This window comes from Marmota marmota, unplaced genomic scaffold, assembly GCF_001458135.2.
Source record: "Marmota marmota marmota unplaced genomic scaffold, marMar, whole genome shotgun sequence".
In the NCBI taxonomy this organism is placed as follows: domain Eukaryota; kingdom Metazoa; phylum Chordata; class Mammalia; order Rodentia; family Sciuridae; genus Marmota; species Marmota marmota.
This window is the reverse complement of record NW_026000174.1, coordinates 55,892,162-55,912,425: the sequence shown is the minus strand read 5'-3', so window position 1 is coordinate 55,912,425 and position 20,264 is coordinate 55,892,162. Positions and strand designations below refer to the sequence as shown.

The following is a 20,264-nucleotide window of genomic DNA, read 5'->3' as shown; positions in this document are numbered from 1 at the left end:
CCCCCAGTATTCCCTCCTTCCAGCCTGGCCTTGGACTAAGTCCATCCAAGATCCACAGCATGAGACCAGCTCTGTGCCTCATGAGCTGCGATAATGTGGGCCGAATCCTAAGAGCAAATATCGGCTCAGCGTGTTCCACATGCCAGGCAGCGCTTAGCGTTTTCATATGTAAACCTGGCTCATGTGGTAACAGTCCTGTGCTGCTCTTCCCAGCCCCACATTACAGATGAGAGAACCCCGGTGCTGCAGAATTAATAGCTGCCAGGTCTCAGGGCAGTCCAGGGCCTGTGGCCACCACCATGAACCGCAAGGGTGCCATGGATCCATTAGCCTGGGGTTACAGGCCCCGCACATGCCCACTGCAGAGTCTGTGGTCAGCTGGACATGCAGACAGGGATTGGGGTATCCCTGAGGTTCACCCAGGGTTGAAGAGGCAGAAGCCATCATATTGCACTGGGGGTGGGGGGGAGGGACAGAAGCCAACCAGAGAAGACATGGCCTTACCTTCTCCCTAGAGGGACCTCAGCTCCCTGGAATTTGTCTATATTTAGCAGGTGGCTGGGCAGGAGGCAGATAAGCAGAGCTGGGGAGGGGGGAGGTCCCCATATATAGCAGAAAGGACAGGACCCCGCTCAGTCCCTCCTTAGGTGGCCTGTGCTGCTTGGTGCGGGTGTGACCTCTCTCGAGATGCCTGAGCCAGGGAAAAAGCCAGGTAGTCCCCGGCAGGGGGTTGGGGCTGGATGTGGGGGCAGGGGGTCTGTACAGGTGGAGAGCAGGGGTGGGGATGGTTTCTGAGGGGGGGTCAGTGATCCCAGGTTGGAAGGGGACAGTCCTCTTCAGTCTGTTTTTGATTCTGTTTCTCTTTCCAAGCCTCTGATGAGACTGAGGATTAACCCAGCTTCTCCAAGATGGGAGAGGGCCTAGGCAGGAAGTGCCCAGGACCATCACTCCATTCTCAGAGCCCTAGGGGGTCCCTCTCTGTCTTCATCCCCCACTTTGCAGTAAGGGTCTCTGCCAACAGGAGCCCAATTTAAACAAGACTTGAGCCAGCCCCGCTGCAGGCCTGCATGCCGTGGGACCCTGCCTACCCTCTCTGGGTCTTGATTTCTCCATAGATGCAGAGAGGGATTGGGCTGGCTCCTTACCCCTGTGACATTATCTGCTCTGTGAGCCTGCGCCCCTGGAGTGCTCACACCAGGTGTGACCTCCTCGCTGAGTCGGATGCAACCCCTCTTATCTGGGAGAAAACCGTCAAGAGGCCCCAATTCCAGGACAAGGGCCGAGAAAAATCACAGCCCATGGTCCTGTACCAGGGCTGTGTCCTTGCTAAGGTTGTCCAGGGCAGGGATCCAGGCCCCCAACCCCTGCCCCCTCCCAGGCCAGCTTTATCTCAGTTGCTGATTCTCAGCCTGAGGCCCTTGAAGGACAAATTTAGCCACATTCCAAGTAGACAGAGTACTGGCCCCCTGCCAAGGGCCCCTGTTGGTGGGGGCTGGGTTCACTATTGGTGTCCCCAGGCAAGAAGGGTGGGGGATCTAGTGACAGTCTTGTGTGGCAGTTAGGACCACAGCCCTGTCTCTTCTCCTGCTGGCTGTGTGATCCTAACTTCTCTGCGCCTCAGTGTCCTCGTCTGAGAAATGAACGTGACCGCACCCAACTCATGTTAAATGAGGAGGTCCATGGAAAGTCCGGGGCGCAGGGTTTAGTGATAGCAGCTGCAGGGTGCACAGTGAGCCAGGCACCCCTGTAGCCTCCGACTGGCCTTTCAGCCTCTGCCTTCAGCAAGAAGCCGCGGTCAACAGAAGTGGCCGCGGGCAGCCCTGCGGTGTTTGAGGCGGAGACAGAGCGTGCAGGAGTGAAGGTGCGCTGGCAGCGAGAGGGCAGCGACATCGCCGCCAGTGACAAGTACTGCCTGGTGGCCGAGGGCAGGCGGCACACGCTGACCGTGCAGGACGTGGGCCCTGCTGACCAGGGCTGCTACGCCGTCATTGCAGGCTCCTCCAAAGTCAAGTTTGACCTCAAGGTCATAGAAGCAGGTAGGAGCTTGGTCAGCCACCCTGGGGGCACCGGAGCTGCCCTGCTCTTGGCCTTGGCTGCCTGCTCCCCTCTGCACACCCCAGTGTCTCCCGGGTCCCTTCCTGCCATTGCCGAGGTGGGAAGGAGGCCCAGCCTGCCCTCTGTGGAGCCGCCTGGCCGGGGCCCACACGCAGATGGCCACTTGGCAGGCCCCATGCTGGCAGGGAAGCCCTGGAGGTGGGCACCCGGGGAGCCCAGCCCAGGCTGGGGGAGGAGAGCAGGGTGGACCTGAGGGCCGTGCTGGACGCTCAGTCTGAGGGTGAATGAAAGGCAAGATGCAGGCTGGCTCCCGGGGCCAGGCTGTGCCACCTCTGGGAGAGGCCCAGGGGGCAGGAGGATGTGGCCCAGAGGGATCTGGACACTATCATCCAAGTGAGAAGCCTCGCAGACTGGGGGCTCATGGGGCTGATGCCAGGAGACATGGGGGCTCCCTGATTAGAAACCAGGCCTTGACCCCACTCTGCCCCCTCCAGAGAAGGCAGAGCCCCAACCAGCCCCTGCCCAGGCCCCTGCGGAGGCCCCAGCAGCCCCAGGAGAAGCCCTGGCTACTGAGCCGGAAGGAAGCGCCCCAAGTCCCGAAGGTGAAAGGGGTTGGACAGGGCCAGCGGGAAGGGGTGTCCCAGGGCAAGTCTCAAAGGCCTCTGCTCACAGGGTCAAGCTCAGCAGCCCCCCATGGCCCTGCCCCTGGGGGCTCTGGAGCCCCTGATGATCCCATTGGTCTCTTCGTGATGCGGCCGCAGGATGGCGAGGTGACGGTGGGTGAGTGTGGGCGGCTCCACCCAGGGCTGGTGTGGGAGGGAGGCAGCAGGGCACCCCAAGCCCAGCACATCACCCTCTCTGGCAGGGGGCAGCATCACCTTCTCAGCTCGAGTGGCCGGGGCCAGCCTCCTGAAGCCACCCACCATCAGGTGGTTCAAGGGCAAGTGGGTGGACCTGAGCAGCAAGGTGGGCCAGCACCTGCAGCTGCATGACAGCTACGACCGGGCCAGCAAGGTGGGAGTCCGAGCCTGCGGGAGGCTTGGGGACGGCGCCATGGGGACACTGGGCAGGGGACCTGGAGAGCCCCCAGGAGGCACAAGGGGTACAGGGGACAGCATGAGACTGGGAGGTGCAGGGGTCAGGGACCAGGGCACACAGGGAGCATGGCGAGGTTGAGAGAGGGTTGTGGGGGACTTAGGGGACCCCTGGGAACTCAGGAAGGCTGGGGAGTCCCGGGAACCCTGGGGGAGACCAGCTTGGGAGCTGGTCCAGTCCTTGGGTGGATGGGTATCAGAGCTCAAGGGATTGGCCAGAATCATTCCTCATTAGACAAAGAAACCAAGGCTGGAGATGCAAAGTCATTTCTCCAAGGTCACCCACAGGCCTAGAACCTTAAGCTCCCTGTGCTTTGACACCTACTCTCTGCTTCTTTCAGTCTTGCACAGTCCACCACTGACAAGGGCGACTCTAGCAGGGCAGGGCCAACATATCCAGCTGTGCAGGCTGTGCACTGCCCCAAATGGCCTTATATTAAGTGGCTACCGCTGGCCTTGTAGCCGCCTCACGGTCTTGAGAGGTGGAGCCTTTTTCTAGTTTATACAAAGTTCCACATGGATTAGCTGACCCTGGGGGCATGACAAGGCTGGGAGGCATTGCCATGCCCAGTCTGCCTTTGGGGGGGAAGGACAATATCTCCTGGCCCCAGTCTCCTGAGTCACCTACCCCACAGGTCTACCTGTTTGAGTTGCACATCACCGATGCCCAGGCCAGCTCTGCTGGTGGCTACCGCTGCGAGGTGTCCACCAAGGACAAATTTGACAGCTGCAACTTCAACCTCACCGTCCATGGTGAGGGGCGCCTGGTGTCTGTCCTGGGCTCGTAGTCCCCGGGGGCTCTGGCCTCCCATATCTGCCTCTGTTTCCCAACTCTAAGGAGGGTACCTGGCCTTGGCCAGACACCAGTGCTGACCCATCCCCGGGCGGCTTGCTCACGGTGTGGGGGACCTCCACAGAGCTTTGGGGGTGGGCTTGGGACAGAGTCCTGAAGTCAGCTGGGGTGGACTCTGCTTTAGTCCTCTTAGTGTCCCTGGCTCTTGGCACAGAGCCATCGAGTGTTGTGGGGGAGGCGAAGGACAAACTGAGGTGAGGTCAGTGGGGCTGCCCCTAATGGGGTTAGGGACCATAAATGCCCCACTCCCTGGTAACTTGACCTGTGGAAGGCGGAGAAAGTGGGGTCCTGGGACAGATGCCCACCCTCAGGGGGACCTGGATGGGCAGATCTTGTGGATACTCAGAGACCCCAGGGAAGGGCTTCTCTAGCGGCCCCCCTGAAGCTCCCTCTCCTGTCTCCTTTGTGGTCCCAGAGGCCATTGGCCCCGGAGACTTGGACCTCCGATCAGCTTTCCGCCGCACGTGAGTGGCCGTCTCTCCTAATGGCCTGGGGAGGCCAGTGATGGAGGCTGAGGCCCGTGGAGTCAGGGTTGGGGGTGAGGTGGGGGAGGGGACACAGTCCAGGGAGGTGGGGGCCCGTGAGCTGCCCTGGCAGGTGAGGATACTCTCTGATCCCCACAGGAGCCTGGCCGGAGGAGGTCGGCGAACCAGGTACCCCTTCCCCAGCCCCACCTGCTCTGAACACAGACCCTGGGGGCGTGGGATGGGCAGGGAGCCCCATCTGGCTAGCCTTTCTTCCTCCCACACACTCGACCCAGCTGCCTCCAGTCCCCTCCAATGAATCCTTATAGGAATCTCTCTCCATAGTGACAGCCACGAGGACACTGGGACTCTGGACTTCAGCTCCCTGCTGAAGAAGAGGTGAGGCCCAGGGAGTCATCTCTGGTGCAGGTATTGAGGTCCAGTTTCAAATCCCAGCACTGTGGTTTTCTAGCTGTGTGGCCTGAGAAACCCACTGCGCCTCTCTGAGCTGGTTTCCATGTCTATCCAAAGGAGTGGTTCCTGCATAGGAAAGAGTTAAAAGTCTGTGCAGATGTGTGAACAGCCATCCTCAGTGTCCTTCACAGTGCACTGTAGTAGACTCTTAGGACCCAGACAGGCAAGAGAGGGTCCCTGAGGATACAGAAATTGTCCCTCAGCCTGGCCCTACTAACCTGTGCTCTCTCTCTGTCCTCTCCCTCCCTCTCCTCCGGCTCCTCCATTGTGGCTGGTGTCGCTGCGGCTCAGAGAGTAAGGAACAGGGTCTGGGTGCTGTGGGGCAGCAGGGTGCTGGTGGGCGCTGAACTGACCCTTTGGGGATCCACACGGTCTCTGCCAGGGTTTGGTGAGAGACGCAGACCAGGGTGAGGCTCCCCACTGCCTGGGGTGAGTCTGAGCCTCGGGTTGCTCCTGGTGCCCCCGATGCCACCCAGGTGTCTATGGGACTTTAGAGGTAACGAGGAAAGGCGCCACACACTGGAGGTCCTGCCCGGTCCCTCCAGCGCATCATTGGTACCCCATAAATGTTGGGGTGCGAGTGTGGGAGGAGGTTAAGGCCCGGGTCTTGGTGGGGAGGTGCCCAGACCTCTAATGTGTCCCTGCCCTTTCCACCCCACCTGGAGCAGCAGTTTCCGGACCCCGCGGTGAGTACCCACAAAGCCCGCAGCTCAGGTCCCCTCCCCAGCCTCAGCCTCCCAAGCCCCACGGGCCCCCAGACTCTGCCCGGACCCTCGCAGAAGGGAAGGGGCAGAGGGCAGGCGCAGCCCTGCTCCTAGGTCCTGGGTCCCCAGAAGCCCCACCCCCCAGGCGACAGGGGATGCCCCGACCTCTCAGCACGGCCTGCGGGACACAGGGACCCAAAGCTGGAGGCGCCAGCCGAGGAGGACGTGTGGGAGATCCTGCGCCAGGCACCCCCCTCCGAGTACGAGCGCATCGCCTTCCAGCACGGTGTGACCGACCTGCGCGGCATGCTCCGGAGGCTCAAGGGCATGAAGCGCGACGAGAGGAAGAGCACAGGTTAGCCTTCCCCCGGGGCGGCAGAGGAGGAGCCTGGCTCAGCCCAGAGAGGGACACAGGAGAAGGAGCCCGGCTCAGCCCAGAGAGGGACACAGGAGAAGGAGCCCGGCTCAGCCCAGAGAGGGACAGAGGAGAAGGAGCCCGGCTCAGCCCAGGGACGGACAGAGGAGAAGGAGCCTAGCTCAGCCCAGAGAGGGACAGAGGAGTAGGAGCCTGGCTCAGCCTAGGGACTGGAGAGGAGCAGGGCCAGGTTAACGCCTCCCAGTGCCCAGGTTAGCTCCGCTCCTCACAGACAGAAAATGAAGCCAAGGTTAGCTCAGAGAGGACCACAAGTTAGCCCTCCTCACTGTGTCAAAACTAGGGGGCCCCTTCTTTCTCTGACCCTCTCTGAAAAGGGAAGAAACCTGGTTACCCCTCCCCACCTGGGAAGAAGAGGGAAGAGGCTGCCTTAGCCCGAGAGCCGGCCGCCTGGTCCTCTTCACAGATAGACAAAGCAGGAGGCCATGGGGTAGCCCATCTTCCTTCCAGGCAGGTCAAGCAGGAGGGCCCAGGATAGCCCTTCCCCATCATCTGATGGACAAAGGCTGGTGTGAGCAGGACAACAGTGGCCGTGCTGCCTGCTCAACCCCGTGTCCTCAGGGTCTAGCATGGTGCCTGGCACACAGTGAGTCCACTCTGTAAGGACCTTCAGTGTCCAGGCAGGGCCATGGAAAGTGAGCTCCTCCCCTCACACACACACACACACGCACATGCTCCTGGGAAGCTGGTTCATTCCTCCCTGGCCACCTGCCACTGCCTCTCAGACCCGATTGCATGGACGGCGGCCTAGCCCTGACCTGCACGGTGGCCCCCATTGGTATCGGGAATCTCTTGATGATGAACCTCTGAACTTCTGGCCAAGGCCTGCAGGGGACTGAGGAGCAGCAAATGGGCAGAGGAAGTCCCAGGGGACAGGCACATCTTGTAGTGAGAGTAACAACAGTAAAAAACAAAACAACGACAACAAAAAGCCCCCAGGACCTAATAAGCCAGGTGCCAAGTGATTTACATGAAACCTTATTTGCTTCTCCCAACACCCAGATGTAGGGGCCATTATCATGTCCATTTTACAAGTGAGGAAACTGAGGCACAGAGAGGTTGTTTAAGGAGCTAGCTCAAGACCACAGAACACCAGGCAGAGCTCTGCTCCTGCCCCAGAGTCTCCAGGTCCAGCCAGGGCGTCTGAGGGCTCGGGATCCTCCTCTGCGTGGCAGGTAGAGCCTGGCTCCCTCGCGGTGCTGGGTTTACAGTCCTGACTGCAAGAGGAGGCTCATCGTGGGCCAGCCCTGGGCTCCAGACCCAGCTCGGCCACTACCAGTGGGGCTGGTGGCCTTGGGCCAGTCATCCCTGACTCCTGTGTCCCTTGTGCAGCACAGGGCACAGGACATTGGCCTCGAGAGCTGAGCTGGAGAGCGCTGGGTGGGGTGCACCCGGTAGGAGTGCAGAACTGTTTAACCCTGCTGTTAAACAGGGGCAAGAAGAAGAGGAGGTCCATTTTCCCATCCCTGGCTTTCTGACAAGCTTCTGTCTTTCTGGAAGCTTCTAACCCTGTCCCTAAACCAAGCAGGTGGAGAGGACCTCAAGGAAGACAAGACTAGAGAGAGAGAGAACAGAGATGGCAAAGCTGTCATAGTAGAGACACAGAGGCAGAGGCAGGGAGAGACGTGGGGCTGGCGGAGGACATGGGTGCCTGCCGCAGCCACCATGCTGTGCCTGGGGGAGCAGGGTGCGGGCAGCAGGCTGGCTGGGGCTGAGGGGTGGTGCTCAGCCTTTCAGAAGAAGCTGCAGCCGGCCTACCAGGTGAGCAAGGGCCACAAGATCCGGCTGACAGTGGAGCTGGCCGACCCTGACGCCGAGGTCAAGTGGCTTAAGAACGGACAGGAGATCCAGATGAGCGGCAGGTGCGGCAGGGTGGGCGCGATCCTGGGCTGGGGCGGGTGGGCCATCCTCCCTGCCCCGCCACCCCTGTGTCTCTGTGTCCTCCCCCATGGCTCCCTCCCTGGATCTACTCCCATCTTTCTGACTCTGCCCTTGTCCCCTCTTGGTCTCTCTCTGGGTCTCACTTCCTCCCGTGGGGACGCTCCAATGGCCCCTTCTGTTTCATAGCAAGTAAGTCCCTCCTGGATGGCTTGGGCGGGGGGCATGGGATGGGGCACCCAGGCTGGAAGGGCGTCTGTGGCCCCCCCGGCACTCCCCTGTGGCCCCTGCGCAGGTACATCTTCGAGTCTGTTGGCACCAAGCGCACCCTGACCATCAGCCAGTGCTCGCTGGCCGACGACGCGGCCTACCAGTGCGTGGTGGGCGGTGAGAAGTGCAGCACCGAGCTCTTTGTCAAAGGTGGGCTGGGGACCCAGAGGCCCAGGGAAGGGAGCCATGGCTGTGGGGGGCTGGCCCTCATGCTGTCCTTGCCTGGACAGAGCCCCCTGTGCTGATCACGCGGGCCCTGGAGGACCAGCTGGTGATGGTGGGGCAGCGCGTGGAGTTTGAGTGCGAAGTGTCCGAGGAGGGGGCCCAGGTCAAATGGTGGGTGCCAGGGGCCTGGGGATGTGGTCCGGGCGCGGGTGGGGTCCTCTTCCCAGAGGAGGCCACAGCCCTTGCTGCCCACCCATCCGGCCAGGCTGAAAGATGGGGTGGAGCTGACCCGGGAGGAGACCTTCAAATACCGGTTCAAGAAGGACGGACGGAGACACCACCTGATCATCAACGAGGCGACGCTGGAGGACGCCGGGCACTACGCCCTGCGCACCAGCGGGGGCCAGGCGCTGGCCGAGCTCATTGTGCAGGGTGAGGCCCAGGGAGGGGTAGCGGGCCCTCAGCCTCAACCCCACCCAGCCTCATGGAGCCATCAGGCAAACCTGGGGTCGAGGCTGTGTGACCTTGAGCTGTCACTTGGCTACCTGTGCCTTGTCTTTCCACCTGTAAAACAGGATTACTGAGGAGCCACTTCAGAGGGTGTTGGGAGGGCCAGCTGGGCTGGGCAGCTGAACCCCAGGTCCCTTGTGTACACGGCACCACCAGGTACACCACGTCACACATGCACACGCGTGTTCACGTACTCGCACCTGCCAGACGAGCACGCGGTACCCGAGCACCCGCAGGGATTGACCCCCGCACCCGACCCCCTCCCGGGCTCACTGTCCCCGCCTGCCCCCCAGAGAAAAAGCTGGAGGTGTACCAGAGCATCGCGGACCTGGCGGTGGGCGCCAAGGACCAGGCTGTGTTCAAGTGTGAGGTCTCCGATGAGAACGTGCGCGGCATGTGGCTTAAGAATGGGAAGGAGCTGGTGCCCGACAGTCGCATAAAGGTGTCCCACATTGGGCGGTGAGTGCAGGGGGTGGGGGGGGCAGGCGGATGGAGACACACAGAGATGGGGAGAGAGACAGGCAGAGACAGAGGAGACGGCGAGGGAGGAAAAGAGATGGGAGGAGAGTTACACGGAGACAGAAAAATAGGGAGAGACGGGGGAGAGTCCATCAGAGACGCAGCAGGACCGAGCAGTACCAGATCCGCAGGGTCAGAGCCCATGCCCTGCCCCCCACTTGTGACCAGAGCCCGGGGACAGGCTGCTGCGGAGGCGGGCTCTGGCCAGAGGCCTCTGCTCTCCAGCCTCTGCTCCTGGCTGCGCATCTGGGCTGCCGTGCTGGGCCCGAGGTCACAGAGATTACCGACCAGCCCTGCTTGGCCTCTAGGGCCCGGCCAAGGGGACACTGTGTAGAAACCACTGTCATGCCGCCCACCTGTGAAAACAGTTGAGGGAGCTGGGAAATGTGAAAATGGAGAAATGGAGCATTTTTAAAGAGCCAGAACACAGAGGAGCAGGGTGTCTGTGGGGCCAGGGGTGCATGGCCCAGTGGAGTCCCCTGAGCCACCGATGCCCTGCAGGGTTCACAAGCTGACCATTGACGATGTGACACCTGAGGATGAGGCCGACTACAGTTTTGTGCCCGAGGGCTTCGCCTGCAACCTGTCAGCCAAACTGCACTTCATGGGTGAGCAGCTCCAGGGTGCGGTGGGGGCAGCAGGACCAGGAGCCCTCGGGGCTGGTCCCTGCCCTGGCCCTGGTGCCATTTACTCTTGTTTCTCTTGCAGAGGTCAAGATTGACTTTGTGCCCAGACAGGGTGAGTCCCGGGGTCCCTGTGCTCTGCCCACTTCCCCACACCCAGCCAAGTCTCCCGTCCACCCCAGAAATGGGGAAGAGCAAGGGTCCTGGGTGGGGGGCCTGAGGACCAGCTCCAGCTCTGCCACTCATCCCCGCTGTCAGTTATGATCTCTCTGGCCTCAGTTTCCTCAACTCTGAAATGGGGGTGTTGCTGGCGCATCTTCCATAGCGTGGTTATGGGGATAAGAGACTGTGCGAGATGTCAAAAGGTGTTGCAGATGTGAGGTTTTGTTATTACATCTCTATACAATTAATTTTTTTTTTACTTTTAAATGGACACAATGCTTGTGTTTTTTTATTTTGCTTGTTTGTTTATTTATTTATTTTGGGGTACCAGGGATTGAAGTCAGGGGCACTCGACCACTGAGCCACATCCCCTGGTCTATTTTGTATTTTATTTAGAGACAGAATCTCACTGAGTTGCTTAGCATCTTGCTTTTGCTGAGGCTGGCTTTGAACTGGGTGATCCTCCTGCCTCAGCCTCCCAAACCTCTGGATTACAGTAGTGCACCACCACACCTGACTTGTTTATTTATATTTTATGTGGTGCTGAGGATTGAACCCAGGGCTTCACACATGCTAGACAAGTGCTCTACCACTGAGCCCCAGCCCCAGCCCTAGGTTAAGCCTTAATCAGATATTTTAGTGTTCTAACTTCAGAATAGTCCAGGCCTGTTCTGTCCAGCTCCCTGCTTTTCAAACTGGGTTCAGTTAACATTAACTCATTGAAAAAGGGTTCCACGGTGAAGTAGATTTGGGAAACACTCAATTGATCCACCTCCCTGTCAATTCAGGAGGTCAGTGATATGTTAAAGGCTCTGAGAAGTTCTGCAGTAAGGAAACACACTGGACTTGATTTCACTCAGGGCTTCCTAATTTTTTTGGCCATGGAAGCTGTGTTTTTTTTTTTTGTGTGTGTGTGTGTGTGTTCCCCCAAGCATAATGCTGCACCAGGGTGACCTGAATGTTAAAAACATCCCAAAGAACTTCCTAGGGCAATGGAATGTTCTAGATCTCAATTGGGTTGGTGGTTACACAAGTGTATACATTTGTCAAAACTCATAAAACTATGCTCATATCTGTACATTTAACTCTGAGTAAATGACACTTGAGTGAAACTGATAAAAACCCAATAACAGGGCCTGAGATTGTGGCTCAGAGGTAGAGCACTTGCCTAGCACACAAGGGTCCCTGGGTTCGATCCTCAGCACCACATAAAAATAAATAAATAAAATAAAGGTATTGTGTCCAACTACAACTAAAAAAAAAAGTATCTTTAAAAAAACCCAATAACATAGGCCCCAGTGCCCCCTCCCAGTGACCTGTCTCCTCCCTTGCCCCTCCCCTTCTTCTGACCTGTGCCATTGCACCCTAGAACCTCCCAAGATCCACCTGGACTGCCCGGGCCGCACACCGGATACCATTGTGGTTGTGGCTGGGAACAAGCTGCGCCTGGATGTCCCAATCTCTGGGGACCCTGCTCCCACTGTGATTTGGCAGAAGACCATCACCCAGGTACTGTGGCTCCCCCTTACTTTCCCATCTGTAATGGTGTGTGAGACCACCCACCCCACCCCACATGGGGCCGGCCACCCACTGGGAGCTTGGGGTTCTGCTGGACGTGAGGAAGGACTAGGCAGGTGTCAGGTAGTGGGCAGGAGGAGCTGGGGATGAGGAGCCCCTCTGTTGCCTACTCCCGTCTTGCTCTGTCCCCAGGGGAAGAAGAAGAAGGCCCCAGCCCAGCCAGCCCCGGATGCTCCAGAGGACGCAGGTGCCAGTGACGAGTGGGTGTTTGACAAGAAGGTGAGTGAGGCTGATGTAAGGACATGGCTCATTGTTCTCCGTCATTTCTACCCGTGTGCTGTCCACTCGGGCAAAGGTTCCATGGACCTCCACACCTGGCCAGATATGTACCTGTACCTGCCCAGGCAGGGTCTCCATGGATGAACCCTCACACCTCAAGGTACACTTACACTATGGAGTAAGTAACTGACCAGTCCCTCACAAAGGCATTGATGCCCTTGACCTTGACAGGAAGCCCTTGTGATGGGGCTGCCGGCTCCCTTGACTTGGGGCTTCCTCCCAGCGAGGGAGTGGGTTTCCCTGGCATCCCCCAGTCACTGCAGCTGCCTGGGCACCAGGTCTGCTTCACCCCCAGCCCTATTTTGTATTTTATTTAGAGACAGGGTCTCGCTGAGCTCCTTAGCATCTTGCTCTTGCTGAGGCTGGCTTGGTCTCCTGGCCGCTGGGATTACAGGCAGTGCCACCGTTCCTTCTGCACCTGGCATCTTGATGGATCCTTACAGTAGCTCTGTGGGATGGTATTATTCCCAGTGAACAGGGAAACTGAGGCACAGAGGTGTTTGTCCAAGGTCCTAAGACAAAGCCAAAGCTAGAGCTAGAGCCCCTTGGCCCAGTGTCCTACCCAGTGTAGGTGCCACGTGAAGGTCTCCGACTGGATGCTTTCCTGGGTGCAGTTTCCTTCAGGCTTGGACTTCCCACGGATCTGGTGCTGAGTTCCTCCCCACCTCAGGGTTGTTGGCTATTGCAGAGGCTGGAGGGGCCTCAGGGGGCCTCTGGAGTCTGACTTGGGCCTCTCTCCGCTTCTCCTCCCCTTCAGCTGCTATGTGAGACTGAGGGCCGGGTCCATGTGGAGACCACCAAGGACCGCAGCATCTTCACAGTTGAAGGGGCAGAGAAAGAGGATGAGGGTGTCTACATTGTCACAGTGAAGAACCCTGTGGGCGAGGACCAGGTCAACCTCACAGTCAAGGTCATCGGTGAGGCCAGCAAGGTCCAGGCCAGAGAAGATGCAAGAGCAACCCTAGGGAGGGCCCATTCACTTATTCAGTCCCTCAATGAATGTCACAGGACATGTGTTGGGCTGGGCCGTGTAATAGATGGAGCAGGTTTTGCTGCTTGCAAGGAGCCTTGTGCTAGGGGGAGATGGAGCAGAAATGCCATTTCCTGCGACATTACTGCTTGTGAGCAGAGTCTGAAGTGCTGTGGGGGTGCTGAGATGCAGCAATCCCTTGTGCCTGGAGGCAGGGGGTGGTAGAAGGCTGAGAAGATGGGGTGGTGGGGGAAGGAAGGCCAGGCAGAGGAGACTGCAGGGGCAGAAGGCATGGAAGGCTTTGGGGTATGCAGGATGGATGACAGAATTCCTCCTAGGTGGAGGCCCCGGGGAGGCAGAGAATAGGAGTTGGGATGGGAGTGACTCTGGGCAGCAGGGAGCCAGAGGGGCTGAGTGCAGGCCTAAGACATCATCAGAAACGCATTCTAGAAAGATCTCTTTGGCTTTAGGGGAGTGGAAGCAGCCTAGAGTTGTTGGTTGGGATGGTCAGGGACTAGCAAGCCTGCGTGGGGCAGGGCTGATGTGGGTCCTCCCTTCTCTCCAGATGTGCCAGATGCCCCTGCGGCCCCCAAGATCAGCAACGTGGGCGAGGACTCCTGCACGGTGCAGTGGGAGCCGCCTGCCTACGATGGCGGACAGCCGGTCCTGGGTGAGCACCAGGTCACAGGGGTCAGCCAAGGGCAGCCACCCCACAATGCCTGGGCCCCTGACCAGAGATCCCGCGTCACCCTGGCCAGGCTACATCCTGGAGCGCAAGAAGAAAAAGAGCTACCGGTGGATGCGGCTCAACTTCGACCTGCTGCGGGAGCTCAGCCACGAGGCCACGCGCATGATCGAGGGCGTGGCCTACGAGATGCGCGTCTACGCAGTTAACGCCGTGGGCATGTCCAGGCCCAGCCCTGCCTCCCAGCCCTTCATGCCTATCGGTGAGCCTGCCCTGCTGGCGCCGTCCCCAGGCCATCACGGTCAAGGGGCCACGTAGTCGCAGCTGCTCTGCTAATAGGCGGCCGCCACGCTAGACATTTACTTACATCCTTGGTCTCATCTAATGTGCAGTCGGGGGTAATCTGTCCCGTCTTACAGATGAGGAAACTGAGGCTGGGAGGAGTTCAATGGCCTGCTCCAGATCCCCCACCTCAGACTGTTGGCTATTGCAGATAGCTGTGGGGGTGGAACTGAGCCAAACCATCCTGACCCTGGCTCCTTTTCCCAGCCTCAGTTTCCGCATCTGCACCGTGAGGATAGTGACACTGCACTTCACAGAGCTGCTGTTAGGGTGAAATGTGGTAATGCGGACAGGGTGCCTGGCATACTGCATTGTCTTCTGTTGGCCACTCCCTTCAACCCAGATTTTTCATGTATGGGATGGGGCAAGAGAAGTGGGGACCTGAGGAGTCTGAAGGGCATCTGTGTGTGGAAAGAGCCCTGGACCAATAATCAGAGGCGTGTTTTGCAGAGACAGCTCCGTGGTCCCCAGGAGGCCATCTGGGATCACTGTCTCCCTGAATCCTCAGTTTCCTCATCCGTGTAATAGGAGCTGGGAGGGTGGAACAGATGCTGGAGGATGTGAGGACACCTCCTCTTCAAGAACCAGCTGTCTGTGGCAGGGCAGGCAAGGCATCCATGGGCCCAGAGAGGAGGCCCAGAGTGGGGGGATGGCAGGTATCAGGTGTGTCTGTGGGGAGAGGGTCCAGGCTTTCCTTTGAGACTGACATCTGGTTTGTGCAGCTCACTGAATCATATAGGATATTCTGTTTTATATCAGTTTTTTTTTTTTTTTGGTACTAGGGAGTGAATCCAGGGCTGCTCAACCCCATCCCCAGCCCCTGCTTTTTTAAATATAAAAACACCGAGTAAAAAACTTTTATTCCACTGTCCTGTCATTTAAAATTACATGGATATGAGCAAATACCATTCAATGTCAAAAGATTAAATGTGATCACCTGTAGTATTTAGGGACAAATTAATGGTGTTTTAGCAATTTTTGAGTCATTTAAAAAATGGTCAAGTTTTACTTAAACAATAATCAGGTTTGGTTTTGTATAATTAAACTTTTGTTTGGCTTTTACCATTCCATTTTCTCCAGTTGGGAGCTGTGTAGGTTCAAGTCCTACTTTCTTCATCGATACAGCAATAGCAAACAGTCATAGCTTTCACACCTGGTTTTAGCCTTCTCCCCTGTTTCTCCCCACCCACACACACACACTTCATGGCGCCTGACTGCACAGGAGTCAGGTATTCACTCATTGCACGGGCCATTCGTTCTTTGAGGTCTTTTCCTTCAGGTGTGTTCTCAATAATAGATAACACTAACATATAATCATATCTAAAATACCTTCCTGAGGTTTATTTCCTTATTCTTTTGATCATCTCTTGATGTGTAATTTTAAACTCTTGTCCTGGAAAGAGGAGGGTGGCCATGACAGAAGCTTTAGAGTGCCTGCTTCTCTCATTGTGTAATCTTTCAATAAAAGAGGAGCACACTGGCTTTTTTTTTTTAGCTTCTTAGATGCTGGAGGTCCACTGATATCCTGCTCATTTATATCACAATCACATCTTCTGGTGAATTCATTCCTTTTGCACTCCTGAAGGAGCAATAGGTACAGAGGGGGTGTCTGAGCAAGGGCCCTTAATGGCCCCAGCCCTAAGGGGCTCCAAGCCCATTCTCTCTTGAGGTCGGGCCCAGATGGCTGCAGCTAAGAAAAAGGAGTAGATTTCATTGCTCCACGGACAAGTGGACTCATAGGTCTTTGGTGTAGGAAAAAATTTATGCAGTCCCATGCTTCAAGCTAATTCCTCCTCCAGTCCCAGTGACCCAACCCAGATGGTAAAACTGTTTGCAGAATTCTGGGATCAGGAGTGCTGATGTCCATTGTCCTGTGAGCTGCATCACTGCAAGCAGCAGTTTCCCTCTGGAGCGTGGCAGCCAGACGAGAGGCACCCCTGGTTTCCACCCGGCGCTCCACCCAGTCTACAGCCCCAAGGCCTCCTTTGTATTTGATTTAGATTCAGGGTCTCATTGAGTTACTTAGGGCCTCACTAAGTTGCTGAGGCTGGCTTTGAACTTGCAATCCTCCTGCCTCCACCTCCCAAGCCACTGGGATTACAGGCATGCGCCACCATGCCTGGCCAACCTTTTTTTACTATTATTATAATACTGCATTTATAGCATTCCAGACACTGACAGAGGTGGCTCCTTGTAAGCAGCCGTGTGTCCTCTTGGCTATCTGTTCCTCTTTAGGCCCTTCTTTTGTAGTTGCTGTTTGTTTGTAAGCCAGCCTAGAGAGCTTTTAATGCAGTGGAAATATTCCTGAAAGTGTGTGAAAGCCAGCCGAAGGGCAGGTCCACCAGGCTGAGATTGGCGAGCCCTTGAGGGTCTGGGTCATGGGTCTCCAGGTTTCCTGGACAGAGCAAGCTCACTCAGACCCTCTCTGTCCTCCCCTTTCCCAGGCCCTCCCGGTGAACCCACCCACCTGGCCGTGGAGGACGTCTCGGACACCACAGTCTCTCTCAAGTGGCGGCCTCCAGAACGCGTGGGCGCGGGTGGCCTGGACGGCTACAGTGTGGAATACTGCCAGGAGGGCTGTGAGTGCTGCCTGGGGCGCTGCCCCCTGCCAGGCCGGCACCAGCACCCTGCTGGCCCCCAGACGGCCTTCGGAAGGGTGGGCAGCAGGGTGGGTATGACACAGCCTGTGGCCTGACCTCCCTGCCCCCTCCCAGGCTCTGAGTGGGTGGCTGCCCTGCAGGGGCTGACAGAGCGCACAGCCATGCTGGTGAAGGACCTGCCTACCAGGGCCCGGCTGCTGTTCCGTGTGCGGGCACACAATGTGGCAGGACCTGGAGCCCCTGTCACCATCAAGGAACCTGTTACAGTGCAGGAGATACTGCGTGAGTGCCACTCATCACAAGACCTGCTACTGACACTCCAGGCCCTTGATGTCCTGTGGGAACAGTCAGGGAGACTGTCAGAGGAGGGGCCAGGCCTTCATCCATGTCTAATGGTCCTGTTTTTTCCATGTCAGCCCACCAGTTCTAGAACAGGGAGAATATAGGCCACAATCTCCAAGCTCTGTGCTGTGAGTTCCTCATCTCCAACAGGAATGTATTGTCCATGTCCCCAGGACTAGGCACTGGGCCTTGGGATCAGATAAGGTCATCTGGGATCCACTTCCTATTCCTCTATTCCTTGTCCCAACAAAGGATCAATCATGTGAGAATTGGTTCTCTAGATGGAAAAGAGGCAGCAGAGAGCAGAGTGTCTCAAAACCTGTGATTTATCAGCTGTGCAGCCTCAAACAAGTTGCTTACCCTTTCTGATTCCTGCCTCTTGAAGCAGTGTGGTAAAGCTCAAGGGAAGCAGGAGTTTTGTGAATCATTTGGGGCTGAGCGGATTTGGGTTGCTTTCCGCCCAGCAGGCAGCTTTTTCTTAGCTGCAGCCATCTGGGCCCGACCTCAAGAGAGAATGGGCTTGGAGCCCCTTAGGGCTGGGGCCATTAAGGGCCCTTGCTCAGACACCCCCTCTGTACCTAAAGAACGGCCACGGCTTCAGCTGCCCAGGCACCTGCGCCAGACCATCCAGAAGAAGGTCGGGGAGCCTGTAAACCTCCTCATTCCTTTTCAGGTAGGCTGGCCCCATTCCCTGTCCCTGAGGGGAGAGGACACTGTGTTATCCACATCCAACAGAAGGATGGCTCAAGACTGACCAGACCCGGCGGCCTCATCCATGTACTTGAGGCTGGGGTAGTGGCCAGCCCTTGGAGAGAGCCAGTTCAGGGTTAAGCAGTCCTTCCCACTAGGGCAAGCCCCGGCCTCAGGTGACCTGGACCAAAGAGGGGCAGCCACTGGCAGGCGAGGAGGTGAGCATCCGCAACAGCCCCACGGACACCATCCTGTTCATTCGGGCTGCCCAGCGCATGCACTCAGGCACCTACCAGGTGACAGTGCGCATCGAGAACATGGAGGACAAGGCCACGCTGGTCCTGCAGATCGTGGGTGCGTGGCCCCGGGACCTTCCTCTGAGCCCAGTTGTCTCTCATGCCTGAGCTGGGCTGTGGGGCCCAGGCCAGGCCTGGAGACTCAACCCACAGCATCCCACTTTCCATCCCTGCTGAAGGTGGCCGGCCAGGTCCTGGCTGGCAGAGGGAGGGACTCCCAGGGGCTGGTGCCACTGGCTCTTGCTCAGGCAGCATCAGAAGGTGCAGTGATCCAACCAGATCTGTCTCCTGCAGACAAACCAAGTCCTCCTCAGGATATTCGGGTCACTGAGGCCTGGGGCTTCAATGTGGCTCTGGAGTGGAAGCCACCCCAAGATGATGGCAACACAGAGATCTGGGGTTACACAGTACAGAAAGCTGACAAGAAGACCATGGTGAGCCTAGGCCCCATGGGTCATCCTGAGGTCCAGCTGTCCTTCCCTGTCCTTACCACTTGTCCCCTTTCACCTCTGCTGATCTGGCTCCCTTCACAGTAGGGGCGGAGTCACCAGGGGTTCCCAAGAGACCCCTGGCAGGGGGGACCCAGAGATCCCTCCCTTGCCTCCCGCCCCCCAGGAATGGTTCACTGTCTTGGAGCATTACCGCCGTACCCACTGTGTGGTGTCCGAGCTCATCATTGGCAATGGCTACTATTTCCGGGTCTTCAGCCATAACATGGTGGGTCCCAGCGACAGGGCAGCCACCACCAAGGAGCCTGTCTTTATCCCCAGACCAGGTGCTGTACCCTCACTCCCACCCCAGGGGAGTTGTGTAGGGAGGGAAGCCTAGCTTGAGGTGGCTCTCTTGGTACTAGTCCTATCACCAACAGGCATCACATATGAGCCACCCAAATACAAGGCCCTGGACTTCTCTGAGGCTCCTAGCTTCACCCATCCCTTGGCGAACCGCTCAGTCATCGCGGGCTACAACACTGTCCTCTGCTGTGCTGTCCGGGGTAGCCCCAAGGTAGGGACTGGGGGCCCTGGTCCAGGAGGCAGGGTCCTCTCCCCAGCCCGCCTCTTTCTGCCTTTGCTCCCCCAGGGACCTATCAGCTTCCTTCCCCTTGGTACTCACTTTGGCTCCAGGTTCATTCCCAGCCTTGGGAGTAGTTTGGGACTCCAGTGGAAGCCCCCAGAGCAATGCCAGTCTCCCTGGGTTCCTGTCTGGTCCCCTCTTGCCTGAGATGCTTTCTCTTCCTCCCTCCCTCCCTCCCTCCCTCTCTCCCTTCTTCCCTCTCCTTACCTGACTTACAGCCCAAGATTTCCTGGTTCAAGAATGGCCTGGACCTGGGAGAAGATGCCCGCTTCCGCATGTTCAGCAAGCAGGGAGTGTTGACCCTGGAGATTAGAAAGCCCTGCCCCTTTGACGGGGGTGTCTATGTCTGCAGGGCCACCAACTTGCAGGGCGAGGCACAGTGTGAGTGCCGTCTGGAGGTGAGAGGTGAGGAGCCTGAAGGGCCTGCTCCCAATCATCACTCCCTAAGCCTACCCAGAGCCTTGGAGGTGCAGAAAGCAGGGCAGGGGTGGGGAACCTGGGCTCGACTCGGCCATTCTGGCCTAAGTGCTTCCTCTGACTCTCAGAGTACTGGCCCTGTCATGTCTGATGGGTCCTGACTTCTGAAAAACTGGGAAGACTCAGGTGGCATGGGCTCCTTCTCTCCTACAGTGCCTCAGTGACCAGGCTGGCTCCCAGGGGCAGCCAGGTACGTATTTCAGACCACCCTAACACCTAGGGCTCAAGTAAGAAGCTGAGCCTTGGCCCCTGGTCCAGGGGTGGCCATCAGGAAACCTGTCTACTTAAAGGGAGCCTGTGTCACAGGTACAACCGGATGCCAGCCCACGTGCCAGGAGCCTGGAGAGGCGCTGGAGGAGCCGTCTTCCTGCTGTTGTGTGTGTGTGTGTGTGTACTCTGGGCTGGACTAGGGAGGGACAGGAAGGGCAGCAGTTAGGTGGGCAAGCCTAGTGGGCTCTGCACAGAGGAAACTTTGATAGCTGCTGAGGGAGCTCTCAGATCTCTGGGGTAAAAAGTGGGTAGGCTTAGGAAGCGGTGATTGGGAGTAGGCCCTTCAGGAGGGCACATCTTCTCCACATATGAGAGCAATAAAAGACCAGTGCAGTCACGGGACTGACTCTTCTTGCCCCGTGTGCTTATTTTCACAGAAATACATAGGGGCATGCACTTGATCTTGGCAGGTATTCTAATTCCCCGATGATGACACAAAGCCCACAGTGGAATCCTG

At 57.7% G+C, this 20,264-nt stretch overlaps 1 protein-coding gene and 1 pseudogene across 8 annotated transcripts; one reads left to right on the top strand and one right to left on the bottom strand.

Annotated features, from left to right (window-relative positions):
- The first annotated feature begins 566 nt into the window (after positions 1-566).
- On the top strand, positions 567-20,154 carry Mybpc3 (myosin binding protein C3). 8 transcript variants are annotated; one of them, XM_048788782.1, is made up of 35 exons: positions 567-712; positions 1,770-2,036; positions 2,550-2,657; positions 2,728-2,835; positions 2,921-3,069; positions 3,785-3,902; positions 4,418-4,466; positions 4,626-4,655; positions 4,812-4,865; positions 5,232-5,234; positions 5,609-5,626; positions 5,836-5,999; positions 7,807-7,939; positions 8,145-8,147; positions 8,251-8,375; positions 8,456-8,561; positions 8,656-8,822; positions 9,194-9,359; positions 9,921-10,027; positions 10,128-10,157; positions 11,574-11,713; positions 11,921-12,001; positions 12,819-12,978; positions 13,597-13,701; positions 13,790-13,978; positions 16,503-16,637; positions 16,773-16,940; positions 17,585-17,673; positions 17,849-18,044; positions 18,281-18,420; positions 18,602-18,761; positions 18,855-18,991; positions 19,279-19,429; positions 19,691-19,727; positions 19,844-20,154. In XM_048788782.1, exons 1-34 carry the CDS (start codon positions 688-690, stop codon positions 19,699-19,701), a joined length of 3,792 nt encoding a protein of 1,263 aa, XP_048644739.1. In that variant the 5' UTR covers positions 567-687; the 3' UTR covers positions 19,702-19,727; positions 19,844-20,154. The 8 variants fall into 8 exon arrangements, with proteins under 8 accessions (XP_048644739.1, XP_048644740.1, XP_015332170.1 ...); XM_048788783.1 differs by having other exon boundaries at positions 19,828-20,154; XM_015476684.2 differs by having other exon boundaries at positions 19,279-19,465.
- On the bottom strand, positions 15,068-16,494 carry LOC107156560 (annotated as a pseudogene).
- Positions 20,155-20,264: the final 110 nt, after the last annotated feature.